Source organism: Anser cygnoides, chromosome 14, assembly GCF_040182565.1.
Source record: "Anser cygnoides isolate HZ-2024a breed goose chromosome 14, Taihu_goose_T2T_genome, whole genome shotgun sequence".
Taxonomy (NCBI): domain Eukaryota; kingdom Metazoa; phylum Chordata; class Aves; order Anseriformes; family Anatidae; genus Anser; species Anser cygnoides.
Window position 1 is genome coordinate 9308696 of NC_089886.1, and position 20214 is coordinate 9328909.

Sequence of the window (20214 nt, forward strand, 5' to 3'; positions counted from 1 at the left end):
GGAGCGCCCCGCCCGGCTCAGCTGATAAGAGGCTGCGGGTTGTGGCCGTAAGGCTGCCGTGTGCCAGGGGCAGCGGGGCAGGAGGGAGCCGGGAGCCTTCGCACCGGGACGGCCTGGGGCTGGCGTGCGCCCGCCGCGTGCTCGCACGGCCCCGCTCCCTCGGCGTCCCGACCCCATGCGCATACGGGGTGCTGGGCCTGGGGAGCCTGCGCCCCAAACAACAGCCGTTCAGGAGAAGCCAAGAGAAACTTCCAGGAGGAAAGAGCCCCCCGGGCTCCGGCCCCCCCAGGAGCCACCGGCCGCGCGCGCTCATGCTGGCCGCAGGTGCGACCGCAGCAGGAACGGCGGCGAGCGCTGGGGCCAGGCACAAGGGGCGGCTGTGTTCCCGCAGCCCCGGCTGCCTTCCAAGAGCAATATTGTTGGCACCAGGCAGGCTCCCTGCGCCGGCAGCGCATACACGGGCCTTTCATGAGGGGAGCAGGGATGATTTACTGCCTGGAGGAAGGGGCAGGGGTGGGAGGATGGAGCCCCCTGCGCCCAGCCCCTCGTGCGTGCTCGCTGCCGCGGGGCCCCGCACACGAGCGAGGCCATGGGTCCGGCTCCGTGCACGCAAACAGCAAATATCACCTCTCCTGGGTCGGGTTTGGGGCAGAGCGGGTCCCCCTGCCCCATCTGTACCGTGCCCACCACCCACCTATGGGCACCCCCTCCCCGGTCACCCTGCCGTGTCCAGCTCTCTGCAGCGCGGTGCCCAGGGGGACACGCACCCCTTGCGGTGCTGCGGCTGACGGGAGCAGCCCGGGGAGCAAAGGGGGGTGCAGGGGCAGGGCTGCCCCCATGGCACGGGGAGCCGGCGCTGGCACAATCCCCCCTTGTTGAGCTGCTGGCGTGGCGGAGGCCGTGGCGGTGCTGCCGGAGGCGGGCGGCAGGCGGTGGGCCGTGCTGCCGTGAAGGGCTTTTTGTTTGCCTTCAGTTGCTGTTATAAATCAAGCGAGGCAGCCCGAGCCCCCAGCCCCACAGCAGGGAGGGGAGCAGCTCCCTGCCGCCCGCAGCCCGTGCCCCCCCCACCCGGTCTCTGCGGGGATGCCCAGCGTGGCACGGGGCGAGCTGCCAGCGCGGGTCCCCTCGTCCTGCTCCTATCTGCCCGCCCTGCTCTGTCCCCGCTGCAGGGACCTGGATGGGGTTTAGGGTCTCTGTGCCCATCCCAGGCTCTGGGTCCCGTGGGCTCCCGGCTCTCCTCCAGCATTCCCAGCACTGGGAATGATCCCTTCCCACGCTCGCCCCGATCTCCCCTGGGGCTCCAGGGTTTTGTGCATCCATCCGCTGGGATCTGCTGCCCCCCAGCCCCTCCGCACCCCAGCACCCAGACCTGCCCCGAGCTGGGCTGCCTGGCACTGCCGGCTCCGCTTCGCCGAGGATTTCCCTGTCCTCCCAGTCTAGATGTGGTTTCGGTTCGAATCGAGCTGAACCCAACATTTTTTCCGTGTTTCCGGCACGCCGTGAGCTCTGCGGAGGCGGCTGCTGCCCCGTGAAATCGATGTTCCCGTCCGCTCCGCGTGCCGGCAGGAATGCACCGCGCCGAACAGCTGCCGGGGGCCGCGGGGGCTGCTCCGTGCTCCTCTGCGCCCCGGGGTGGGGGCAGCGCCCCGGGCGGGGGGCAGCGCGGGGTGGGTGACACCGCGGGTGACCGTGGCACCGCGCAGCCCTCGTGTGACACCGCCTCGTGCCGCGCTCGCTGTTCTCATGTGCTGGAGCCGTGCCCTGGCCTCGTGGCCCCGTGGGATGGGGGTGACGGGGGGGGACGGGGGGGGACGGGGGTGGCCGTGCCCCGCTCACAGCGGCACGGGGCTCGGGGCAGCGCAGCCCCACACCGAGCTGCGAAGCCCGCAGCCAGCCTGCGGCTGCGGGAGGGCTCTGGGGACCGGGGACCGGGTCCCCGTTACCGGCAGGGGATGGAGGAGGCGGCCGGGGGTCGCTCGCGGTGCCCGGGGTCCCCCCGGGGGGGTCCGGGAGGTGTTTATGGGCCGGATTAGGGCCGCCCGGGCCCCGGCTCGCAGCCCCGCGGTGTTTTTACGACGGGGCCTTATGGGCTCCTAATGGGGGTCACGCACGGCCGCTTTATGGCCCCGGCAGCGATAAGGCGGCGGCTAATTGCGGCGGCACCAATTAGCCCGCGGGTGCGCTGCCCCGCTGCCGGGAACGGCGCCCGGCAACGCTCGGGCACGGCTCGGGCTCGGTCCCGGGCTCGGTCCCGGGGGCGGGGCGGGGTCGGGGCCGCCCGCGGCGCGGTGTAACCCGAGCGCCGCCCTACAAAGTGCCCGCGCCCGCGGCGGCGGCAGAGCGCGGCCAAGGCGGCGGCGGAGCCAGCTCCAGGCCGGGGGCCGCCATGGGGACGGGGCGCTGAGCCCGGCACGGCTCGGCACGGCCCGGCCCGGCACGGCCCCGGAGGCGCCGGCGGCGGCGGCGGCGGACTTTGCCCGGGTCCTCCCCGCACCGCGCGGGCGGCTCCGCCGAGGGAGCCGCTCCCCGCCGGTAACGCCGCGACCCCCTCCCGCGACTCCCCCCCCCCTCCCCGCGATCCCTTCCCCCCCCCCCAATCCCTCCCCGCCGCCCCCATCCCTTCCCCGACCCCCATCCCTCCCCGCCGCCCCATCCGCGGGGCGCCGAGCCCGGGACCTCTCCCCGCGCCCCCCGCTCCTGCCGTCCCCTCCCCGTCCCCCCCCTCGGGTTAAGGCTACGGGCAGCCCCCCCCCCCCCCCCCCCCCCCCCATTTTTCCCAGTCCCCTCCCAGGTCCCCAAACCCCCGCAAGGTCCCTGCGGTCGCGGGGACTGGCGCTGCCCCGGTCGGGGCCGTGCCGTCGGGGCTCCGCGCAGCCCTCCGGTCCCGGCCCGGCCCGTCCCTCACCGGGTCCGGGCGCGGCCCGGCTCCCCCCGGGGGCGCGCAGCCCCCTGACCGCGCTGCCGGTGCCTTGCAGGAGGCCGGCAAGATGCGGCCGCTCTGGCACGTCCTGGCCGGGCTGCTGCTGGCGGCTCGGCCCGCCGCCTCCCGCCGTGGGGCGATGGAGACAGGTACGGGGCCGGAGGGGGGGGACTCGGGGCTCGGGAGAGGGGGCTTCGGGGTTGGGGTGGCGTCTTTGGCTCCGGCACCCCGCCGAGACCCCCGTGCTGCCCGCCGGTGGTGGGCTTGACTGGGTGCGAGAGCGGGTGGCTGGGAGGCACCTTGCACCCAGCGCGGCTGGGGTGGGATCTGCGGCCACGCTGGGGGGTTTCTGGGGCGGTGAGGCTGCTTTCGGTGGTCTTTGCGTGTTGGCTCGATGTTGGCTCGGTCCCCAAGGCCCACGGCGTGCGGGCAGCCCAGTGGCGTGGCCGGGGTTGGTGCAGCAGCGGTCAGGCGATGCTGGGCGGTTGGGTCGTTCCCGCTCTGGATGTGCACACGTGTGCTGACAGCCGCAGCGCTCGGGGCTCGGGGACGTTGCACGGGACACGCAGGCAGGGGCTGCGGGGCTGCCGTGCTCGGAGCTGCGGGGCTTTGGGTCCTGGCATCTCCTCCGCTTCGGGTCCAAGCATCACCACTCCGACGCTGTGCTGGGACAGCAAGGGCTGTCTGTACTGCGGTCTGCTCCAGGCAGACCAGAACAGAACAGAATAATTCTTTGGTGCTGGCTTTTCCAGCAGCCCTGTGGGGAGGGTGGCCAGGAGGGTTTGATGCTGAGGGCACCCGTTCCCTTCCCGTTCCCAGCGCAGCAGGATGGGCTTGGGCACCCTGTGCCTGCAGGAGTGGCCCCCCCGAAAGGAGTTTGGCATTGTGTGGCCTTGGACAGGGACACGCCAGTGCCAGGCAGCCGCTGGGGAAGCCTCGTCCCCGTGCCCGAGGGCAGAGTCCAGCCCTCGCCCGTGTCCGCAGCCGAGCACCGGGCCACGTCGTGCCGTGTGCTCCGTGCGCCGGGCGGGTGTGTGGCGGGGCCATGCTGTCGGGGGGGAGAGCACCGTGCCTGGCGCTCAGCGCGTCTCTCCTGGGCTGCAGAGCTGTTTGAGAGTCCCTTGCTGGAGTCGGAGGAGGAACATCTCCTGCTGGACCCAGGCAATGTGCTGAAGCTGTACTGCGACGCCAACCACAGCGGTGCCAGCGTGGTCTGGTACAAGGAGTCCAGGCCACTTGTCCCGGGGGGCCGCGTCCATCTCCAGCAGAGCTTGTTGGAGATCTCCGAGGTCGCCTACGAGGACTCGGGGCTCTACGTGTGCCGGGCACGGGGCACTGGGGAGATCCTGCGCAACTTCACCATCTCCGTCGTGGGTGAGAGCCCAGGGCAGCGCTGGGGGGAGCGCGCCCCCGCTTCCCTGGTCCTGCGGACGGGGGCATCCCTCACAACCTGCCTCCCCTCGCAGACTCGCTGGCGTCGGGCGATGACGACGAAGACAGCGATGGGGACGGTCCCCACGGAGACCGCAGCGAGGAGCCCGTCTACGTGCACAGAGGTGAGTGCTGCCCTGGGCAGGGCCGAGCTGGGCTGCCTGGCGCTGTGCCGCGCGCCCCGTCCCACGGCACGCCACGTCTGCCCCCAGCGCCGTACTGGACCCACCCGCACCGGATGGACAAGAAGCTGTACGCCGTCCCCGCGGGGAACACCGTCAAGTTTCGCTGCCCGGCCTCGGGCAGCCCCAGCCCCAGCATCCGCTGGTTCAAGAACGGGCGCGAGTTCCGGGGGGAGCACCGCATCGGGGGCATCCGGGTAAGGTCCCCATTCCCCCTGCTCCTGGCATCCCGCTCAGCAGCGGCTCTGTTGAGCTGACCCCGTTCCTCCCCCCGCCTCTCCTCCCCGCTGCAGCTCCGGCACCAGCACTGGAGCCTGGTCATGGAGAGCGTGGTGCCCTCCGATCGCGGCAACTACACCTGCCTGGTGGAGAACAGGTTTGGGAGCATCCGCTACAGCTACCTGCTGGACGTGCTGGGTGAGGGCTCTGCTGGCGGCGCTGCTCCCGGGTCTCCGCTCGCATAGTGCCTGGGAGCGGGGACAGGCTTGGGGGAATGGGGTGGAGGAGCCCGTGCTCAGCTCCTCTCTGCCTGAGCATCCCTTGCACCCGAGAGACGTGGGGACAAGGCACCAGCTGGGGTCACCGTGGGTCCCTGGGGGTTCACGGAGGGTGGGGAGGCAGCGGTGTGACCCCTCTGCGGGTGCCGCGGGCCACGCGGGTGATGCTGCTCTGCTGTCCCGGGTGCAGAGAGGTCCCCGCACCGGCCCATCCTGCAGGCAGGGCTCCCCGCCAACACCACCGCCCTGGTGGGCAGCGACGTGGAGTTCTTCTGCAAGGTCTACAGCGACGCCCAGCCCCACATCCAGTGGCTGAAGCACATCGAGGTGAACGGCAGCAGCTACGGCCCCGACGGGGTGCCCTACGTGCAAGTGCTCAAGGTAGCGGCCGGGCCCCCCTGGTGCTCCCCCCCCGGAGGGGTGACGGGGGGCACGCAGAGCCCGTCCCCGTGGGGGGATGCTCAAGGTCCTTGGCTCTGCCGGCAGACCGCGGATATCAACAGCTCGGAGGTGGAGGTGCTGTACCTGCGCAACGTCTCCATGGAGGACGCGGGCGAGTACACCTGCCTGGCGGGGAACTCCATCGGCCTCTCCTACCAGTCGGCCTGGCTCACCGTGCTCCCAGGTAGGGCTGGGGGGGGGTCGGGGAGCACCGTGAGGCTGGTCGGGGCTGGGGGCGGCCCTGGGTGTTGCGGGGACTGCAGGCTGACGCCTCCTCTCCCTCCAGAAGAGGAGCTGGTGCGGGAGGCCGAGGCCCCCGAGGCCAAGTACACGGACATCATCATCTACACGTCGGGCTCGCTGGCCGTGGCCATGGCCGTCATCATCGTGGTGCTGTGCCGGATGCAGACGCAGTCGAGCAAGCAGCCCCTGGAGCCCATGGCAGTCCACAAGCTCTCCAAATTCCCGCTCATTCGGCAGGTGAGGGCCGAGCTGGAGCCCTGGGGGGACGTTGGTGGCCGACTGGCTCTGCTGGTGCCACCTGCCCCTGTCACACCTTACCCTCCTGACGGCCTCGGCATGAGCCCTGCCCTTGGGGCCATCGGCCCGAGCACGTGGCCGGGCGGCTGAGGTCTCCCGCGCTCTCTCTGCAGTTCTCCCTGGACTCCAGCTCCTCTGGGAAGTCCAGCACGTCCCTGATGCGCGTCACTCGCCTCTCCTCCAGCTGTGCCCCCATGCTGGCGGGGGTCGTGGAGCTGGACCTGCCCCTCGACTCCAAGTGGGAGTTCCCCCGGGACAAGTACGGAGCCGCGCGGCGCTGGGGAGGGCTGGGGCTGGCGGTGCCAGCGCTGCAGCTCTGCGCTGCCCCTGGATCCAGCTCACAGCTCTGCCTTTCCCTGCCAGGCTGGTGCTGGGCAAGCCCCTGGGAGAAGGCTGCTTCGGCCAGGTGGTGCGGGCAGAGGCGTACGGCATCGACAGGGAGCGGCCGGACAGAGCCGTCACCGTGGCTGTGAAGATGCTCAAAGGTAAGGAGGGGGAGGTTCCCCTGCAGCCTCCCGGGCACGGGGGCTGTGGCGGTGCCGGGCTGTGGCACCACGGCGGCTGGCGCAGTGACACAGCCCCCTGTCCCCAGACAACGCCACCGACAAGGACCTGGCCGACCTCATCTCCGAGATGGAGATGATGAAGCTCATGGACAAGCACAAAAACATCATCAACCTCCTGGGCGTCTGCACGCAGGACGGTGAGGGGGGGCCCTGGGGAAGGCTGGGCGCGGGGTGCGGGGGCCGCAGGGGGCAGTGGCAGGAAGGGTGCTGGGGGCAGGACGGGGCTGGGGGGCGGCGGGGCAGGGACACGAGGGCTGAGCGGAGCGTTCGCCCTTTGCAGGGCCGCTGTACGTGATTGTGGAGTTCGCAGCCAAGGGCAACCTGCGCGAGTACCTCCGCGCCCGGCGCCCTCCCACGCCCGACTACACCTTCGACATCACGGCGCTGCCTGAGGAGCAGCTCTCCTTCAAGGACCTGGTGTCCTGCGTCTACCAGGTGGCCCGCGGCATGGAGTACCTGGAGTCCAAGCGGGTAGGGCTGGCGCAGCCCGCGCGGGGTGCCGAAAAGAGCGGGGCGGGAGGGATGAAGCCCCCAGCCCTGGGGGTGATGGTGCCATGGGGGGGGCTGGTGGCACCTCGGGGTGCCATAGTGGGGTCAGGGTGTGACGAGGGAGCGCGCTGAGCTGCAGCTGCCCTCTCACATCTCCTGCGGGTGCCGCTTCCCTCCCGGCAGTGCATCCACCGCGACCTGGCTGCCCGCAACGTGCTGGTCACAGCAGAGAGCGTGATGAAAATTGCCGACTTCGGCTTGGCCAGGGACGTCCACGACATCGACTACTACAAGAAAACCAGCAACGTGAGCACGGGGGGGGCAGAGCGAGGGGCAGAGCGAGGGCTGGGAGGCCGGGACCCCAGCTCAGCAGAGGGTTTGCTCCTGCAGGGCCGCCTGCCCGTGAAGTGGATGGCACCAGAGGCTCTGTTTGACCGCGTCTACACCCACCAGAGCGATGTGTGAGTCCTGGGGCCCGAGGGCTGCCACGAGGTGTGGGCTGAGGCAGCACCGTGGGGCTGTGTGTGTGCTGGAGGGTCCCCATCCGTAGGACAGGGGTGCTCCGGGGGGCTGGCACCAGCCTGGTGGCAGCCAGACCCCTCCTGCTGGGGCAGGGTGCAGGGACGTGTCCGAGCCCCCTTGCCACGTGTGATCCCAGGTGGTCCTTCGGGATCCTGATGTGGGAGATCTTCACCCTGGGCGGCTCACCCTACCCCGGCATCCCCGTGGAGGAGCTCTTCAAGCTGCTGAAGGAGGGGCACCGCATGGACCGGCCGTCCAACTGCACCCACGAGCTGTGAGTAGCGGCCGGGGGGGGGCGGGCAGGGCGAGCTGTGCCCCCCCCTAACGCGGCCCGGCCCCCAGGTACATGCTGATGCGGGAGTGCTGGCACGCCGTGCCCTCGCAGCGCCCCACCTTCAAGCAGCTGGTGGAGGGGCTGGACAAGATCCTGGCGGCCGTCTCGGAGGAGGTGAGTGATGATGAGGATGGTGTGCGTGGCGGGGGGGGTGGCGGCGGGGCGGGCGCTGACGGCACGGTGTCTCCCCTGCAGTACCTGGACCTCTCCATGCCCTTCGAGCAGTACTCGCCCTCCTGCGAGGACACCACCAGCACCTGCTCCTCGGACGACTCCGTCTTCACCCACGACCCGCTGCCGCTCGCTCCCTGCCTCTTCACCTACCCCAGCGTGAGGACTTAAGGGCGGGCAGGGCAGGGCGATGCCGCAGAGCGGATCCAGGCAGGGCCGTTCCCTGCCGCACCCAGCGTGAGCAGCGCAGGGGGTGGCCCCCTCCCCGGGGACTGGGCTCTTTTTCCCCCCCCCCCCCGTTTCTGCACGAAGCCCTTCAGTCCTGGTGGGGTCCCAGCAATGCAGGGCTGAGCGAGCCTCTGCCTGGTGGGGGGGCAGGGGGGGCACTGCCCCGCGGTGCCCCTGGGGAGCCGGGCTGTGTCCAGTGTTTCGGTGGAAGTGTCTCCTGGCGGGAGCCCCGCTGCCTGCCTCTGTACATAGCCATAGAGATGAATATTTATGTACGTGAAATATCGACCTGATAAATTATTTTTTTGGAATAGACCCTGGTGCAGTTTCTGGGCTGCTCCCAGGGGCGAGGAGGGCCGGGGGAGGACGCGCGCTGCCGGGGGGCAGTGCCACAGGTGCAGGAAGCGGCGTCCCCACTCCTGTGCCTCCAGCCCCGCTCCGGCACAAAGCACTGTTGCATCTGTTCCCCATTAGCCACTGTTGCGCTAAGCCACCGTGAACTCCGCTACCAGCATCGCCCTGAAACTGATCCACCAACTGCTGCCGGCTCCCAGGCTGGGAAAGAGCCCCCGGCCCGGCACGCTGGGGACCCCCCCTCCCCACCTGGGCCAGCCCCAGGACACCAGATAAAAGTGAGTTACGGGCTCTGCGCTGCCTTCTCCTAACCCCAGTGCCCCTGTGAGCGAGGTTTGGGGGCTTCAGCCCCAGGCCTTGCTTTCTGGTGCCTGCTTTGCCCCGCAGCACCCAGCTCGGCTCTGCAGGGAGCGGGGGCTGCAGCTGTCTCGCCCCCTCCTGCCAGCCTGCTCCCTGGGTCTAGGGTTTCACCTCGTCTCCTCCGCTCCGGCAAGGGCTGGGCTTTGCAGGGCCGTTAGCCCTGGGATCTGATTTCCTTCCCCAGCTCCCAGCTGCAGGCGCAGCTCCAGCGGCGGGGCGCAGCCCCCCCAGCCTGCAAGGTGGCTCTCGGGGAGCAATGGGGATGTGTGGGGCGGGAGCTGGGGGCTCAGCGCAGATGGAAAGCGGTCCCTTCATCTCACCCCTGCTTGCAGTAGGGTGCAGCCACCTTTGGGCAAGCTCCTGTGGGGCAGAGCCTGCCCTGCCCCGTACCTGCTTGTAGAGCTGTCCTAGGGTCCCCTCCTGTCGTGCAGCCCCAGCAGTGCTGCCAGGAGGATTCCAGCCCTGAAGCAGGCCTGCACCGCTCCCAGCCCCTCATCCAGGGGCCCTGTTCCTCCTCTCCCCTGGGCAGAGCCCCCCCGGGGCCTGCAGACCACCAGCAGGTGTGAAACCTGCCCCGTCCCCGCTGCCTCCCTACCCGGCGAAGGATCCCAGCTGTCTGCTAATGTGCCAGAACCAATGCATTTATCACAGCCCTGAATGGGGCATTCACACGCCGGAGGGCAAACTGCCCGGGCTGGCTGCCCCACACCCCACGGCCCCGGGGGAGCCAGCCCTGGGTAAACCCGGACCCGTGGGTGCCTGGGGACGGGGCTGTGCAGGGGATTTGCTTCCTTGGCGCTTCCCTGGAAAATGGAGCAGTGGCCGATTTGCAAAAGGATGTTGGGGAGGGGGATTCATCGATCCCTAATGGCACGCGGGGGGACCTCGCACCCCCTGTGCCCAGGGCTTGGGGAGAGATGGGGGCAGCAGGGTGTGGGTGCAACCCCACGGGGCCTCGCTTCCTTCCCGCTCACTGAGCTCACAAGGTGAGTGTGCATCTTTGCAGCTCGTGCATTCATGCCACCAGCCACCCAGAGATGCTTTTGGGGCCACCAGCAATGCTTTTGGGGTCCTAGCGGTGCCCGGCACTGTGCCCATTCTGCCTGGGGCTGCCCTGTCCCTGGACACCCGAGCGTCCCGTCATGGTGCCGGTGGAGCAGAGCGGGCTCAGCAGCAGGACTGGGGCAGGAGCACGGGGCTGTGCCGGGGCACAGGGCAGTGGAGGCATCCCGGGGCATCCCGCAGCCCCGCAACAACTGGAGGCGGTTTTATTGTTTAACATTCCTGGTGTTTTCTGTCAGGGCTGAACCAATTGTCCTTAATCCGCCAGGCTCTGCTGGCCAAACAAGTGTGGCTGAGCCACCGGCATCCTGTCCCCACGAACAGGCCCCTTTTGTGAGGGGGATTTAGCGTGTAGCCCAGTAAATCCCGCTGGTTTCCTGAGGCACCGTTCCCACACGCCATCCCCCAGCCGCGGTGCGGGGCCGGAGCCTGCCGGGGCTGAGCCGCCTCCTGCGGGTCCCCGGGGGTCTTGGGGTCCCTCCCGGCCCCCTCCCCGCACCGCTGGCCGTGGGGCGGTGTGGGGGCGAGCCCCGGGGCAGGAGCAGCGGCCCCAGGTCCTCATTCCAGCCCCTCGCTGGAGACGCCTTCCCTTAACGACCGCCTGTTGGAGGGCCGGGAGGTGCCCTCGCCTTTTTTTTCCCCTGAACAAAAGCGCTGGGATTTTATCTTGGGGGAGAATCTGGCTTTTGTGGGATGCAGATAGCCTCTGCCCCGCGGCTGGGGTTGGGCCCCCCCCCCCCCATTCCCGTGCCCCCCTGTCCCCTGCCCTCTGGGCACCGCCGGGCAGCGGAGGGGAAGGGCAGAGCCCCCAGGGGGGGCAGGGGCAGGGCCCCACGGGGCCCCACGCGGGACGGCCGCTTCCCGTGGAGAGCCGAAGGCAGGCGGCTGCTGCCCCCCCGGCCACCCGCACGGACCCGAGCCCCCCCCTCGGCGCCCCCCGAGCCCCCGCTCGCTCCCTCCCACGCCCACGCGAGCACCGTGCCCCCCCCCAACGCCCCCACCCGTGCCCCCCCGTCCCGCTGCGCTCCCCGGGCCGGTGCCGGTGCCGGTGCGGGGAAGCCGGGCTGCGAGCCCCATCTCCTGGCCGGCCGCGGCAGCTCCGCACCGGGCGGGCAGCGCCGGGAGCCCCCCCCCCACCTCTGCCCGCACCCCCCCGGGTCCTGGGACCGGGACGAACCCGGCTGGAAGGACGGGCGGGGGGCTTGGGACGTGGTTTGCCACCCACACCGGGCTCCGACAGGGGTGGCAGCACCTGAAGGCTGGGGGGGGGGTGGAAATGCCCCAGAGCAAACCCATGTATTGGGGCACCCCCACGGGCTGTGCCCCCCGGCTCAATGGGGGCATTGAACTGGAGCCCCCGTCGCCATGCCTTAGCCTATGGGGGGGGCACTATCCTGTGCCACCCCACCCCAGTCCTCTGCATGGGTCCCTGTCCCCCTGTGCCCTGCACCTGGTTCTGGGGGTCTTGCTCCCCCCCCCCCCCCCAATCTCCTGGGGTCACCCCAGCCAAGGTTTTGGGGCCGCAGGGCTGGGCACAGCGCCCGGCGAGCGGCAGATGCGTGCGGCTCTGCCCGCCTGCCAGCGCGGTGCCGCCGGCACGCAACGGGGCTGCGCCCAGCCCGCGGCCCCGCTTCCATCCCCGGCGGTTTCCCGAGCTTCTTCCCCACGGGGGAAAGGGGCCTCCGGGCAGGATGCGCCCCTCTCCTCTCCCCTCTCCTCTCCTCCTCTGCTTCCTTCCTCCCCCGGCCGGGCCAGCCCTCCGCCTGCCCGCCGCAGCGCCTTAACCCTTTCGCCCACGCTCGCCGGTCATGCGCCAGCCCCGCAGCCCCGGCCCTTTGTGCTGGGCCCCGCGCTGCTCCCCGAGGCCCTGCGTCCCCCGGCCTCCATCCCACCCCACCGTCCTCCGCAGGAGCCTCTCCAGGCATCCCCCTGGGATCGGGCAGCCGCGGCTCGGCCGCCTGCTCCCAAGGGCCGCTTGGCCTTGGCGGCGGTGCGGGAAGCCGAGCGGGTGAAGCCGGCCACCGGGGAGGCCCCACGAGGGAGGCCGTACCGGGGAGGCCTCGCCACGCTCCCCGCCGGGCCGCAGACAAAGCCCCGCGCGGCCGCGGCCCCTGCGCCACACATCCGGGCGGCAGCACCGCAGCCCCGGTGCCATTTGCTGGCTCCACGGCCGGAAGAGAGGAGCCGGGAGGGGGCCTTGCTGCGGGGGTGGCGGCACGGCGGGAGCAGGATCAACGCATGGCGTCCTCGCTCCCCATTGCGGCGGCAGCCCCACGGCTGTGGGGACGGATCGGGAGGGCTGTTCGGGGGTGCTGGGATTGTGGGTGGGGGGCTGGGGACGTGCCCCCAGGCACTTGGGCAATACTGCCCGAGGGTTTCAGCCCCTGCCCACCAGCGTCCCGTGGGGCGAGGTGGTGGCCGCGCTGCGTGGCCGTGAGCTCAGCCCCCAGCACGTGGCTCAGGCACGTGGGGGGCACAGGGAGGATGCCGGGCTGTGAGGCGCCCTGCCCGCAGACCCCGCTCTTCCCCAGCCAGCCAATGCTATAACCAGTGTGAGAGGAGCTGGTGATGGCCGGGGGCCTGCAGGCGGCCCCCATTTTGTGGGGACGCTCCTCGACCTTGTCCCCGCACCACGGCAGCCCTCGCTCGCTGGGCGCCCCGGTGCTAGGGAAGGCTGTGGGGCCACGAGCTGCTCCGTGTGCTCTCATCCCGCGCCGAGCCCTGCCCGCCCCCGGGGGGGTTCTAAATAAAACCGCCTGCTTTATTTCGGGACGGAAACACACGTGACAGGTCTGAGCAGGAAGGAGGGAAAGTCGGCTCCCAGGGCCCCGCGTGCCGAGGGTGCGGCTGCCGCGGGCTGGGCCGCCCCGAGGGAGCCTGGCGGCACGGGATCGCTCCCTGCAGCGCGGCACTGCCCCGCCGGCACGGGCTGGGTGTCCGCACAGCACCGGGCACGGCGCGGGCCCCGCTCCCACGCAGCGCTGAGGCCGGCCAAGCCCCACGGCGGGACCTCGGCGGTACAAACAACCACAAGCCGAGCCTCCGGCCGTGGCGCTTCCTGCCAAGTCACTCCACCCTCCGTGGGTGTGCTGGAGCGAGACCCAGCGCCGCGGCCTCGCCACGGCGGTGACATGCCAAAGTGGGGACACCGGGCTGGGGGCCTCGGTGTGGCACCGATGGGGACGGGGCGGCTGCTGCGGGACGGTGCCCGCCGGGACACGGGCGCTGTGGAGGGAACCACGTGCCCAAGGGCCAGCAGCGAGCGTGGGCAGGGAGGAGGCCGGGCGCGAGGCCGGGCGCGAGGCCGGGCCGCATCCTGCCGCCATGCCAGCGCTGTGGGTCAGCGTTCGTTTGCTGTGGTTTACTTGCGGCACTGCACTATTTGCAGCGGGGCGCCGTGCCTTGCAGCGGGGCGTTATGTGCACCAGGGCGTTATTCGCACCAGGGGTGGCCGCACCTCAGCCCAGCGCAGAGCGAGGCCGGGCAGCGAGCGTGCCCGGAGGCTGCCGGTGTCCCCGGGGCACCCTCGGGGAAAGAAACCCCGAACGGCCCCGGCCGGCCGGGAGGGCGCCGCGGCCCCCCCGCGGCACCCAGCCTCCCTCCCGGCACCCCGGGGGGGCGGCCGGGCCCTGCCCCCAGCGCGGCCCGGGCAGCACCGCCCCGGTGCCCCATCCCCGCGCTGCCCCCCGCCGGGCCGCTGCCCCCCGCCGGGCCGCCGCCGCCCCCCCCCCCGCCCCGTGCCTGCCCAGCCGTGCCGGTGCGGCGGCGGCGTGGCGTGGCGTGGCGCGGCGCCCGGCCCCGCTCCTCGCCGCTCGTGGTGGCGGAGACCCCGGCCCCGGCATCTGGAGGTAGCGACGGAGCCGCCGCCGCCGCCGCTGCCCGCCCCGGGGTGGGGGGGGGGGGGTTGTGCGGGGACCGGGGGGGGGCGCGGCGCTCGGTGGCGGCGCTCGGAGGGCGGCGGGGAGCGAGGGAGCGGCGCTGCCCGCCCGGCATCGCGGAGCCGGCCGGGGACGGCCCCGCCGCCAAGGCCGCGGCCTCCCGGCGGGGCGAGGCCCGGTACGCGCCCGGTGGGGCCGGGGGGGAGGCGGCGGGCGGGCGGGCGGGCGGCGGGGCGCGGCGGACAATAGCGGGGCCCGGCGGGGGAAGGCGGCGGCGGCGGCGGCGCCCCGCGGCCCCCGGCCCGGTGTGCGGCCGCCCCGCGGAGGGGCGGGCTGCCGGGGTCGGGGCCGCAGGGCCCGGCCGCCTCCATTTTGTTGGCGCCCGCTCCGCCGCCGCCGCTCCCCGCAGGCCCGCGGCCGGCCCCGCCGGGCCCGGGGGGTACCGGGGGAGCGCGGCCCGCAGGTGAGGCACGGCCGTGCCGCCCGGTGCCGGGCCGTACAGCCCCATCCCGGCCCGGCCCGGCCCGGGGCCGCCCGGTGCCCGCCGCCACCTAAGATGGAGGCGAGGGCGCGGGGCCGGCCGGGGGCCGCCATGTGCGCGGGGCCGTGCCGGGCCGTGCCGGGCCGGGCCGCAGGTGGGAGCGGGGCCGGGCGGGCGGCCGCTGGCACGGGGCGGGCCGGGGGGGGGCAGCACTGAGCGCCCCCTCCCCTCCCCCAGCCCCAGACCGGGGGGGGGGGGGGGGCAGGTGGGGGGGGGGTCCGGGCTGGGGGGAGGGGGGGGGCACGGGGGAAGGGAGGGGGGGTACGGGAGGGGGGGGCGCGCGCGGGCGCGCGCTGATTGGCCGCCGCCGCACCCCCCCCCCAGGAGCGGGCGCGCGCGCGGGGCGCGCGCCGGCGGGATGGCGGCGGCGTCGGGAGCGCGCATGCGGGGGAGGGAGGTGGTGGTGGAGGAGGAGGAGGAGGAGGAGGAGGAGGGAGGCGGCGGAGCGGCGCTGGCGGGGCCTGGCCGGGCCGGGTCGGCGCGTCTCCTCCCGATCGGCCCGCAGCGGGGGCAGGCGGCGAGCCGGCCGCGGCGGCCGCAGGTGAGCGCTGCCCGGCGCTTCGGCCGGGCGGGCGGCGGAGCGAGAAGGGCCGGGCCGAGCCGGGCCGAGCCGGGCGGCGGGCCTCGAGCCTGGGCCTAGCGCGGCGGAGGCCGGGCGGCCGCCTGCCCGCCGCCTGCCCGCCGAGCGGAGCGGAGCGGGCCCCGGGCGCGGCTGCCATTTTGTGTCGGCGGCCGGGCTGACCCCATTGTGCTGTGCCCGCAGGTGGATGCCCGCCGCCCGGCATGGAGCAGGCCTGCGAAGTGAGCCGCCGCAGCTGCCTCGTCCCCTTCGGCACCTCGCTGGCGGCCGCCGAGGCCAAGGGCGGCCCGTTCGGCGAGGGCCGCGGCCCCGAGCCGCCCGCCATGCAGCTGGCGGCCGCCAAGCCCGTGTACGGCCAGGACCCGTCGTCCTGCTACATCCCGCTGCGCCGGCTGCAGGACCTGGCCTCCATGATCAACGCCGAGTACCTCGGCGGCGCCGCCGACGGCGCTGAGGCCCTGCCCGACCCCGGCTCGCCGCCCCCCCGCGGCCCCGGGGACCCGCCGGGCGGCGCCGACGGACCCAGCCCGGCGGCCGACGGGGCCCCCCCGGCCTTCCCGCTGCTCCTCCGGGACGGGGAGGACGAGGAGGAGGAGGACGAGGAGGAGGAGGAGGAGGAGGAAGGCGCCGAGACGCCGGAGGAGGAGGAGGACGACGAAGAGGAGGACGACGACGACGACGAAGAGGAGGACGAAGACGAGGAGGCCGCCGCCGGTTCCCGGGAGCGGGCCGCGGCGGAGCAGAGCCACGGCCGCGCCGGGCCGCAGCGGGGCCCCGGCAGCCCGGAGCCGCCGCCCCGCCTGCAGCGAGCCGAGCTGCCGCTGCTGGACGGCGGCCCCGCCGCGCCGGCCGGCGGGGGGGACAAACCGGAGCCTTCCGCCACGGCGGCCCTGCAGCTCGTAAGCACCGGGGGGGGGGGGGTGGGAGAAGAAGAAGGAGAAGAAGAACGGGGGAGGGGGGTAGGCGGGGGGGGGGGGGGAAGCCGGGGCTCCATTTTGCGGCCGCCGGCGCGGAGGGGCCGGCGCGGTCCCGCGGCTGGCAGCTGACATCGCCGGGCTGCCTGCTGGCAGCCATCTTGCCGAGGGGACAGTTTTGACACCAGCGCGGCCGCCGGGGAGCCGCCGCCGCTCGGGGCCGCCGGGCCCGGGCCGTGCCCCGGGTAGCAGCGCTGTCACTCGCCCCGGGGACGGCGGCGCCTTTGTCGCGGGGCTCTGAGGCCGTCCCCGCCGACACCTCTCGGTATTTGCCCCTTGACTGACATCATTCCTTCGCAGGAGCAGGATGCTCGCAAAGTTGTGCCAGAGGTTTGGGGTTTTTTTCCGTCCCCATTAGCAGCTTGTTTCCTGGTGCACTTAATGATGACAAGGGCAGGAGCAGACCTTTCTCCTCTCTTAGCATCTCCTTTTTTTTTTTTTTTTTAAAAAAAAAAAAGCTCTATCAGACCGCTCTCTTTGTTTGGGTTAGCGTAAGTTGCCCAAGCTGCGAGACTTTCCCGATTGCTAGGGAGGGGCTGTGTCACGGCCTCTCCGATCTCACTTGGGAAACCTTGCCCGTTATTCGGGCAGGCTTTTTTTGGTTCTTTCTAATTTCACCCTGCGCTCACGAATTCCATTAGTTGGCTTTCAGATGTGCTTAATGAGCAAAGCTGGTCCAAGCCTTAGAGCACCGATAGTGGTTAGATGCACATGACGCGTTTGTACAACTCATTTTTGAATGCAAGCATAACTTTTGAATGGTTTCATCATTGAGTTGAGGTTCATCATCAAGTTGAGGTTCATTATTTATACATACATACCTTTTAAATATATTTAAGTTCTTGGAGATCTTGAATATTTTCCCCGAGTATTTTTAAAATGTTTGTGTGAACTGAAGTTTTCCTACTCTGGCTTTAAGTATTATTTGGTGGGGAGGTGTGGACATTAACTCTCGTGACAACGCTGACCTCTGAAACTGTTTCGCTCTTTCTCATTGCAGTATAGCCGCTGATGCCAGGCAGATGCTACTGGTGCATGCAGCGTTTGGGGGAAAAAAACCCGCTTGCTTTCACTTGTGTTCATTTGGGAACCTGTGCGTTTCTGCCGTGTGCCGTGGGAGATGCGGGACCGCTTGTCAGCGAGTGCCCATAGAAGGGCTGATCGCAGCGCGGTGCTGAAAGCGCCTCAGTTTGTTTAAGGCGCCGCCAGGCTCAGCTCTGGATCACGGATCCTTCCGCGTGTTCCTTTGGGAGAATTGTCTCCTTGTGGAGACCCCACCTTCGGTGCTCCGGGGTGGGGGGCTGCTGTCAGCGTGAGGTCTGTACGTAAACTCAGCCTTGGTTTTGAGAGTAAAGCAGGGATCTCAGCAGCCATGTGCTCAGTGATGCGGTTGTGGGAGGGTCTCACGTTGTAAACAGAAGCTCGCAGAGGTACTTTCACAACACTTGCTTGTACTATCGGTGGCTTTACTACGTGCACCGCAGAGCTGCAGCTTTGTGCAGTGAGAACACTTTTAGTGATTGAGCCTGCTATTTGAATATGCAATGAAGGGCTGACTTTTCAGTGAAGCTGCCATCCTGTCTGCCATAGTATGACATTAACCTCACTGAATTGTTCTGCTGACTCTAAAACATAACTGCGTTCAGGGGAAAAAAAAGGCATAAAAAGAAAGCGTATTGTAGACAGCTTGGGATCCTTCTCTCCTTGAGCCTTGCATTCTTCTGTTGATAAGGCCGTGCAGGTTGTGCCAGCGTTCACCCGTTTTAGCTCTGCTGTTCATGGGATGGGAAGCGGTAGAGATTTCTGTCTGTGCCAGGTTACCAACGAGATGGTTAAATCTCTTAATTGTTGAACATGACATAGCAGCTTGGAATAACGAGGCTTGTCCTAAGAACCCCATTCATGTGGGCATTTAATTCCTGTCTCATTTGTATTTGCGTAACTCGAGTCAGCTGTCTTTGAGAGCCTGCTAAAACTTGAAAAAAACAAACAAAACCTAACAACAAAATAAAAAAAACAGGAGCTCTGCATTGCTATTTTTAGGGTGACTTGTCATAGCTGGGCTACTCTTTCAGATAATCCCATTTACCCAGCCCGACATGGGTCTCCTTCACTTTACAGCAGGACTTTGAGCTTTTATTTGCGAAGCTAAGGGCTCTGAGTGTATGCCCACTGCTTCTTCGCTCCCTGTTTTGCCAGGAGAAAAGCGTGCATGCATCTCAGCCCTCTGTGTGCTGACATTCAGCTGCCCATCAGACCCTTGCAAGCTTTTGGCTTTGGCTGGATCGTTAGGAGCTTTGAAAAGGCTCATTTCCAAAATGTCAAGGGTGCTTCCAGCAGAAGGGACAGCAGTTGGCTCGGCCTTTAGTGGGATGCAAAGGCCAGCATTCAGGCAGTGCCTCTGGGCAGGCGGGGTGGCAGGCAGGTATTGTTTTGCACGGAGTTGTTAATGGCCCTGGCCTCTGGTTGCTCTGGGGTGGCAGCAGGCAGGGGACAGGTCGCTCCGGTAGCATTCAGGTGTAAAGTGGGATGTGCATATTCTGAAGTTGTTTTAACTGCCACCTTAATCTTAGTTAAGGGTTGCTGAAACTCTCCTCCCAGCTCTCAGCAGCTACTGCCAGGTTTTGTGCTGGAGGGAAACAAATCGCAGCGGCCGTTATTGGGGCTATTGTTTCTGCTCCAGAAGTGACAATGCAGTGACTGCTGGCAGCTGATGGCGGGCTTCATTCTGAACGTGGTGTTAATGTTGGATCAGAGCCATTCAAATTGAAACGGTGGACTTTTTTTTTAAATTTGTGTTCTTTATCAGCTTGACGGGAACTTGTCTTTAGCATTTCTTTGGCCTTCGCGAGTGGCAGGGGTCCTGTGACAGCCTTGCGTGGGGCTGGACGGGGACCGGGACCCAGGCCCTGCCTGCTGGGGAGGGGGCGTGCAGCCACGGAACGGAGCCCTGAGCGCTGCCCGTCCTGCGTGGACTCTCGCTGCGGTACTGGAGCAGGTGGGCTTGCTCCTGGCACGGTTCTCGTGCTGGAGTAGTGCATTTTTAGCTAAGTTTGGTACCATATTACTTTGCTTTCGCTTTGCCAGTTGCTGATTTTTTAATTGCTACCCACAAAGTATGTTGGAGCCGTTTGGTTCGCAGAGCTGAGCACTTGAAAGCTGAGAGTTCTTGGCTTTAAGTACGCTTGTGCTGCTCTTGTGCATATATATACGTTATGCAACGCGCAGGCTTGGGTTATGCGTTCACAAGCTGTTTTTCCCCAAGACCCTGGTGACTTCAGGCTGCGGGATGTTCAGAGCTTGGAGAGGGGAACTCGCTTGGTGTTGCTTGTCGTTCGCATACCGGTGGTGGTGTTGTCCCGTTCCACTCTGTGGGAGTGTGATGTTCTTGTATTAGAAGCGAGGAAATGAGGCCCAGGGAAATCAGGAGCCAGGTCGTTCATTACTGAAGTTGGCTGCTTCCAGTGACTGGATGCACGAAGCGAGTAGGGCATGCATGAAATGAGTAGGGTATGTGCGTAGGGCCGCTGGGGGTTGGTTTTACCAGGACCGCACACGCAGAAGATGTTTGAAGTACTGACGGCTAGCAAAGTCATCTCTTTAAGCCTGGAATTAATCCATAATAAACTTGAGACTTTTGTTGCAGCTGTGGGAAAGTACTCTTGTTACAAAGTGTTTGTGTCCCTGTATATGAGAGTTACTGAGGTTCTCCTTTATTGACAGGCTTCTCTAGTGCCATTTCTCCCTTCGCTAGGAGTAAAGGAACCCACGCCACGTGATGCTTGCTGTTCCTGTAAACATTTCTGAAGGCATCTCCTACTACGCTCTGTTGCTTTCTGGTACACATAACTGCTGGTAATGGCAGATCCCTGAGATAGAAGAGGCACTGCAGTAGTTCGAGCAGGGAACGTAAATTTCCTTGGGCAGTTGACATCTTCCTAGTGGGGAAATCGATCCAGTTTGGCTGGCTGTACCTCCTGCGAGCCTTGTCTGCAGCTGGAGAGGCCAGGTTCTCGCTGCAGCGCTGTCCCTGTGTGTCTGGCTTCACGCACCCCTCTGCCACCGAGCCTGCGCTGCTGGGAAGGATTTATTTCTTCTCAGAAAGCACGTAGCTGGATCTCACCTGGCTGCGGAGCTGGCTGGC

The 20214-nt window shown here is 68.4% G+C and overlaps 2 protein-coding genes across 6 annotated transcripts in view; both read left to right on the forward strand.

Moving 5' to 3' along the window:
• The first annotated feature begins 2290 nt into the window (after window positions 1-2290).
• Window positions 2291-8636, forward strand: FGFR4 (fibroblast growth factor receptor 4). The gene is made up of 18 exons (XM_067005405.1): window positions 2291-2532; window positions 2976-3069; window positions 4025-4294; window positions 4387-4476; window positions 4564-4730; window positions 4827-4950; window positions 5221-5411; window positions 5517-5655; window positions 5758-5951; window positions 6125-6270; window positions 6375-6496; window positions 6604-6714; window positions 6858-7048; window positions 7250-7372; window positions 7457-7527; window positions 7725-7862; window positions 7931-8036; window positions 8118-8636. The coding sequence occupies exons 2-18, from the start codon at window positions 2988-2990 to the stop codon at window positions 8262-8264; spliced, it is 2412 nt and encodes an 803-aa protein (XP_066861506.1). The 5' UTR covers window positions 2291-2532; window positions 2976-2987; the 3' UTR covers window positions 8265-8636.
• A 5287-nt stretch (window positions 8637-13923) lies between these two features.
• The window catches only part of NSD1 (nuclear receptor binding SET domain protein 1), a 62942-nt gene continuing 56651 nt past the window's right edge, over window positions 13924-20214 (forward strand). For 2 of the 5 annotated variants that reach the window (XM_066976982.1, XM_066976986.1), the window contains exons 1-2: window positions 14926-15057; window positions 15280-15995. In XM_066976982.1, coding sequence (XP_066833083.1) covers window positions 15300-15995 — 696 coding nt within the window. In that variant the 5' untranslated portion in view covers window positions 14926-15057; window positions 15280-15299. Of the gene's footprint in view, window positions 13946-14045; window positions 14154-14419; window positions 14439-14925; window positions 15058-15279; window positions 15996-20214 lie in introns of those variants that run through there. The other 3 variants (XM_066976983.1, XM_066976985.1, XM_066976984.1) reach the window with 3 other exon arrangements.